The sequence below is a fragment of the Hypanus sabinus genome, chromosome 5 (genome assembly GCF_030144855.1).
Source record: "Hypanus sabinus isolate sHypSab1 chromosome 5, sHypSab1.hap1, whole genome shotgun sequence".
Classification (NCBI taxonomy): Eukaryota; Metazoa; Chordata; class Chondrichthyes; order Myliobatiformes; family Dasyatidae; genus Hypanus; species Hypanus sabinus.
Window position 1 is genome coordinate 179788491 of NC_082710.1, and position 7225 is coordinate 179795715.

Sequence of the window (7225 nt, forward strand, 5' to 3'; positions counted from 1 at the left end):
TATTGAGAATAAGAGTTGGAATGTTATGGTGAGGTTGTATAAGACATTGTTGAAGCCAAATTTGGAGTATTGTGTGCAGTTTTGGTCACCGAATTACAGGATTCAAGACAGTTAGTCCTGACAAAGGGTCTCGGCCCAAAACGTCAACTGTACTTTTTCCTATAGATGCTGCCTAGCCTGCTGCGTTTCACCAGCATTTTGTGTGTGTTGCTTGAAAGAGTGCAGAGAAGGTTTACAAGGATGTTGCCGGGACTTGAAAAACTGAATTACAGAGAAAGGTTGAATAGGTTAAGACTTTATTCCCTGGAGCGTCGAAGAATGAGGGGTGATTTGATAGAGGTGTATAAAATTATGATGGTATAGATAGAGTGAATGCAAGCAGACTTTTTCCACTGAGGCTAGTGGAGGAAAAAAAAACAGGGCATGGGTTAAGGGTGGAGGGGGAAAGTTTAAAGGGAACATTGTGGGGGGGCTTCTTCACACAGAGAGTGGTGGGAGTGTGGAATGAGCTGCCAGTTGAAGTGATGAACGCAGGCTCACTTTTAATATTTAAGAAAAACTTGGACAGATACATGGATGAGAGGGGTATGGAAGGATATTATCTGGGTGCAGCTCAGTGGGACTAGGCAGAAAAATGGTTTGGCACAGCCAAGAAGGGCCAAAAGGCCTGTTTCTGTGCTGTAATGTTCTATGGAGAGTGGACCATAAGAGAAAGGGAAGGAGGAGGGGACCCGGGGAGTAGTGATAGGGAGGTAGGAAGAGGTTGAAGGCCAGAGTGGGGAATAGAAGAAGAGGGGAGGGGATGAGAAAAATTTTACCTGAAGAGGAAATCAATATTCATGCCATCAGGTCAGAGGCTACCCAGGCAGAATATAAGGTGTTCTCCTCCATCCTGAGGATGGCCTCATCTTGGCGCAAGAGGCGGCCATGGACCGACATTTTGGAATGGGAATTAAAATGTTTGGCCACTGGGAAGTTCCCCTTTGGGCGGATAGAGTGGAACCTCCTTTACTGATCAGATTCCAGCACAGGTTGGCCCTTGTGCTCCTGTTTCTCACCCTCCCACAGCTGTCTCCCACCTTCCCATCTCCCAACCTTCCCCGCAACCCCGCTCCGACTAGCGATCAAAACTTTCACTGTGTTGGTCTCCACCTGTCATTCACTTCCCACTGTCTCCCAACTCCACAGTCCACACTCCCCACCCTTCCGCTACCTGGAGCATCGTGCCTGCCATCCTTCACCAATCTTCAGTCCACAGTCACTTCAGACTCCAGTCTCATCACTCCCCTTCTCCTCTGCTCAATCTACACCCCTCATAACCTTATATATTTCTGTCAGATCACCTCCCAGTCCATTTACCTGCATTTGGCCCATATCCTTCTCAACCTCCCTGTCATCATTTCTCTATCCCTGGTCTCAATTCCTCTTCTGTGCCAGTTCCACAGGGCGCTCAATTCCCCCGTGTTACAGAAGATGATCAACCTCATTTTCTACCACATTACAGAAGCAAATGTGCTGCAGGTCCTAAAATGCAGAAAGGTCGATAAATCCCCAGGTCTTGATCAAGTGTGTCCCAGGAAATTGTGGGAAGCTCAGGAGGAGAGTGTGGAGTCCATTTTGGAGATATGTGTGTCATCGATAGCTGTGAGTGAGGGTACAGAAGACTGGAGGGTGACTAATGTTGGACATTTATTGAAGATCGACTGTCGGCAAAAGCCAGGGAAGTACAGACCGGTGAGCCTAACGTCAGTGGAGGGAACATTAATGGAGGGGATTCTGAGAGACAGGATCTACATTCATTTGGAAAGGTGAGGACTAATCAGGGAGACCCAGCTTGTCTTTATGATTTGGATCACACTGTCCAGTGCTGGTGATCTTTCTACAGGAAGGATGATATTAAACTGAGAGGGTGTAAAACAGATTTACAAGGATGTTACTGGGACTGGAGAGTTTGGGTTATAAGGAGAGGCTGAATATTCTGGGTCGTTTTCCTGGAGCTCAGGAGGCTGCCAAAGGAAACAATAGAGGTGGATACAGTTACAGTGATTGAAAAGACATCGGGACAGGAAAGGCCTCAAAGATCTCCATTTTTTTTCTGGGCACCAGAACTAACCAGTTCCCCTCCACCACTACTCTCCTCCGCATAGTGGAACTTGTCCTCAATCTCAATAATTTTTCCATTGGCTCCTCCCGCTTCACTTAGACAGAAGGTGTAGCCATGGACACTCACGTGGGTCCCAGTGATACCCACCTGTTTGTTGGCTACATGGAACAGTTTATGTTGCAGTCCTACGCTGGTGACTTTTCCTATGCTACATCAATAACTGTATTGGTGTTGCTTCGCACCTGTGCTGAACATGTTGATTTCATCCACTTTGCCTCCAACTTCCACCCTGCTCTCAAATTCACCTGGTACATTTCCAATACATCCCTTCCCTTTCTTGATCTCATTGTTTCTATCTCTGGTGACAGCTTATCCACAAATGTCTAATATAAATGGATTCTCACAGCTACCTGGACTATACCTCATGCCACCCTGCTACTTGTAAAAATGCAAATCCAATCTCTCAATTCCTCTGTCGCCTCCGATTCTGCTCTCAGGATGAGGCTTTTTATTCTAGAATAAAGGGGATGTCCTCCTTTTTCAAAGAAAGGGGCTTCCCTTCCTCCACCATCAACACTACCGTCAACCGCATCTCTTCCATTTCACACATGTCTGCTCTTACCCCATCCTCCGCCACCTTGCCAGGGATAGGATTCCTCTTGTCCTCACCTACCATCCCACCAGCTTCCACATCCGGCAAATAATTCTCTGAAACTTCTGCCACTTCCAATGGGATCCCACCACCAAGCCAATCTTTCCCTCCTGCCCCACGCAACTCCCTTCTATGCTCGTCCCTCCCCACAGATCTCCATCCTGGCACTGATCCTTGCAAGGGTAACGTGCTTCACTTGCCTCTACACATTCTCTCGCACTACCATCCAGGGCCCTAAACAGTCCTTCCATCTGAGCGGACACTTGATCTGTGAGTCTACTGGGGTCATACACTGTGTCCGGTGTGGCCTCCTTTGTATCGGTGAGACCGGACGTAGTTTGGGAGACCGCTTCACCGAGCATCTACACTCCATCCGCCAGAACAAGATCTCCCAGTGTCTACTCCCGATTCCCAATCTGTCAGAATAAGGCCACACTTGGGTTGGAGGAACAACACCTTATATTCCATTTGGGGAGCCTCCAACCTGATGGCAAGAACTTCATTCTTAAACTTCCAGTAATGCCCCCAAACCACCCCTCCCCCTTCTCCATTTCCCATTCCCTTTTCCCTCTCTCAGCTCATCTTGCCAATCAACTTACCAACTTGTTACTTCATCCCTCCTCCTCCAGGTTTCACCCACATCTCCTCCATTTCCTGCACTTCAACCCTCACCCCATCCTCCCGTCACCACAACAGGGACCGAGTTCCCCTTGTCCACACCTACCACTCCACCAGCCTCCGGATCCAGCATATTATCCTCTGCAACTTCCATCACCTTCGACAGGACCCCACCACTAAGCACATCTTTCCCTCTCTACCCCTCTTCACTTTTCACAGAGATTGTTCCCTTCGTGACTGCCTGGTCCACACGTCCCTCCCCACAGACCTCCACCGGGTACTTATCCCTGCAACACTTGCTCTCTTACCACCATTCAGGCACCAAAACAGTCCTTCCAGGTGAGGCAATACTTCACCTGTGAGTCTGTTGGGGCAATCTATTGCATCCGGTGCACCTGGTGCGGCCTCCTCTACATCGGTGAGACCCGACACAGATTGGGGGATCGCTTCGTCGAGCACCTCCGCTCCGTCCGCCACAACAGACAGGATCTCCCGGTTGCCACCCACTTCAACTCTGCTTCACATTCCCATTCGGATATGTCTATACATGGCCTCCTCTACTGCCATGATGAGGCCAAACTTAGGGTGGAGAAGCAACATCTCATATACCGTCTAGGTAGTCTCCAGCCCCTTGGTATGAACATTGAATTCTCCAGCTGCCTATCACCTCTCTCCTGATTCTGTCTTCTTCTACTACCCGCAGTGCTTTCCCCTTACATTCCTTCTTCACCCCTCTGGCCTATCCCCTCCCTGCTTCCCCTGCCCCCCCTCGATCTTTCCCCTTACTGGCTTTTCACCTGGCACCTACCAGCCTTCTCCTTCCCACCCTCCCCCCCACCTTCTTTATGGGGCCCTGCCCCCTCCCTCTTCAGTCCTGATAAAGGGTCTCAGCCCAAAATGTTGACTGCTCGTTTCCATGGATGCTGCCTGACCTGCTGAGTTTCTCCAGCGTGTTGTGCGTGCTCCTTTGACCACAACATCTCCTGTACCTGGTGCTTCTCTCCCTCGCCAGCTCCACCTTTTAAATCTACTCCTCAGCATTTTCTCTCCAGTCCTGCCAAAGTGTTTCAGCCCAAAACGTTGACTTTACTTTTTTCCATGGATGCTGCCTGGACTGCTGGGTTCCTTCAGCATTTTGTATTTGTTGCTTCGACAGGTACGTGGGTAGGAAAGGTTTGAAGGAGTAATGGCAGATACAGGCAAATGGAACTAGACCAATAGAATAAGTTGGTCAGCACGAATGAATTGGGCCTCACCTCCATTTCAAATGTTCATTCACCTCATCCTCATCAGCTGTTGCTCCATCCATTCCTCACATCTATCTACTGTTATCCACCGCTTTTCTTTCCATTTTTGAGGAAATACCTTGAAACAGCAACTGTATACCTCACTTAACATATGCTGCTTGACCCACTGAGCTCCTCCAGAATTCTGTGTGTGTTGATCGGGAAAAATCCGCTCCCCATGTCAAATAAGTTCTCAGGAATATGCTGGTTGTCCATCCTCTGTGGTAGGGCAAACATCAGGAAAGGCTTCTGTTAGCCACCTGTCTGTGCTTGAAGCCCAGCATCCTATCCCCTGGTCCTGGGGGCACTCTGCCTTAGTCTCCCCCCGATCCCCGGGGACTCTCTAATTCTCTGTCTCTCCCCCCAGTCTCTGTCACCCTGGATGTGGAAACGGCGCATCCGCGGCTCGAGGTGTCTGAGGATCGGAAGAGTGTGAGATACATCGAGACCCGGAGGGATCTCCCTGACACCGGGAAGAGGTTCACACACTGGCTTTGTGTGCTGGGATCGGAGGGATTCACATCAGGGAGACATTACTGGGAGGTGGAGGTGACGGGGAATCGGCGCTGGAGTCTGGGAGTCGCTGCAGAGTCTGTGAAGAGGAAGGGAGAGTTCACAGTGAGTCCTGAGATCGGATTCTGGATCATCTGGCGGATGAATGATGAGATGTGGGTTCTCACCTCCCCTGTGTCCCGTCTCCCTGCCGATCCCATCCCCGGGAGGGTGGGAGTTGATCTCAGTTACGAGTCCGGGACAGTTTCATTTTACAACGCGGAGACCAAGTCCCATCTCCACACCTTCACTGGGAATAAATTCACGGAGAAACTTTATCCTTTGTTCTGGACTTGGGATAAAAACCAGTGGCTGAGAATCTGCTCCGGTTCTGCTCCGGGTCTGTAAATGGGTCGGGTCCCGGGACCGGAGTCAGGAGTCAGTCAGTGTAAATATAAATGTGCGGAAAGTGAAATAAACATGATGTGGAAATTATCGAACCATTAATTTTAACTCGTTCACCGCATCCGTCAACAGAACAGAAACACTGCGGATTCAGCAGCAGCCGCGGGCGGCGGGTCCTGAGTTCCCCCGGGTCCTAAAGTCCACCGCACAAGTACAGAGCAACTGAGACAAGTGGTGGTAACATGCAAAGCACCGGTGTCTCCCAGCGTGTCAGTTAACATCTATGGAGGGAAATGGGCAGGTGATGGCTCGATCCAGGTGGGGGGGGGGGTGACAGGTAGATGAGGGAGGGGCAGAAATGTGTCAGATACTGGGAGGTGAGAGGTGTCAGTGACAACGGGCTGAAGATTTTGGAATCTGACAGGAGGGGAAATTGGAGCCTGGAATAAAGGGAGGGAGATGGAGAGGAGAGTGAGGATGATGGGCAGATAGAGAGGGTGGGTGTGTGTGTGATGGGCAGATGGAGAGGGTGGGGAGGAGTGTGTGAGTGATGGGCAGATGGAGAGGGTGGGGAGGAGTGTGTGGGTGATGGGCAGATGGAGAGGGTGGGGAGAAGTGTGTGGGGGATGGTCAGATGGAGAGGGTGGGGGAGGAGTGTGGGTGATGGGCAGATGGAGACGGAGGCGGAGGAGTGTGTGGGTGATGGGCAGATGGAGAGGTTGGGGAAGGAGGGGAAAGAGATAGGGTGATGGGGCTGTTGGATCAGGAGGAGAGAGATGATTAAACAGGAAAAGTGACGGAGAGGGAGCGACCACCGGAAGTTTGAGAATTCAATGTTGATGCCACCAGGTTGCAGGCTGCCCAGGCAGAACACGGGAAGCTGTTATGAGACAGATAGAACCAGGATCTCGGCTTTGAATCAGATAGACCATGACATAGGAGCAGATTTAGGCCATCTGGCCCATCGAGTCTGCTCCCCCACTCAATCATGGTGTCCCTTTTCTTTTGTCTCCGGAACCCCAGTTCCCAGCCTTCTCCCCGTAATCTTTGATGCTGTGCCCAATCAAGAACCTATCAATCTCTGCCATAAATAAACCCAATGACCTGGCCTCCATAGCTGCATGTGGCAACAAATTTCACAAATTCACCACCCTGTAGCTAAAGAGATTTCTTAACATTTCTGTTTTGAAAAGGCGCCCTTCTATCCTGAGACTGTGCCCTCTTATCCTAGATTCCCCCACCATGGGGGCATCCTTTCCACATCTACTCTGTCTAGGCCTTTCAACATTCAAAATGTTTCAATGAAATCACCCCCCCCCACCCATCCTTTTGAATTCCAATGAGTACAGACCCAGAGCCATCAAACGTTCCTCGTATGATAACCCTTTCATTCCTGGAATCATCCTTGTGAACCTCCTCTCCTCCTCTGGACCCCTCCAATACCACCGCATCTTTTCTATGATGAGGGGCCCAAAACTGTTCACAGTATTCAAGGTGAACCCTCACCAGTGCCTTATAAAGCCTCAGCATCACATCCCTGCTCTTGTATACTAGACCTCTTGAAATGAATGCTAACGTGGCATTTGCCTTCCTCACCACTGACTCAACCTGCAAGGTAACCTTCAGGGTGTTCTCCACAAGGACTTCCAAGTCCCTTTGCATCTCAGA

At 50.1% G+C, this 7225-nt stretch overlaps 1 protein-coding gene across 1 annotated transcript in view; it reads left to right on the forward strand.

Moving 5' to 3' along the window:
* The window catches only part of LOC132394847 (uncharacterized), a 57496-nt gene extending 51732 nt beyond the window's left edge, over positions 1-5764 (forward strand). Inside the window, exon 12 of the mRNA XM_059971254.1 lies at positions 5028-5764. Within this exon, the coding sequence (XP_059827237.1) occupies positions 5028-5560 (533 nt within the window). The 3' untranslated portion in view covers positions 5561-5764. The remainder of the gene's footprint in view (positions 1-5027) is intronic.
* The last annotated feature ends 1461 nt before the right edge of the window (positions 5765-7225 follow it).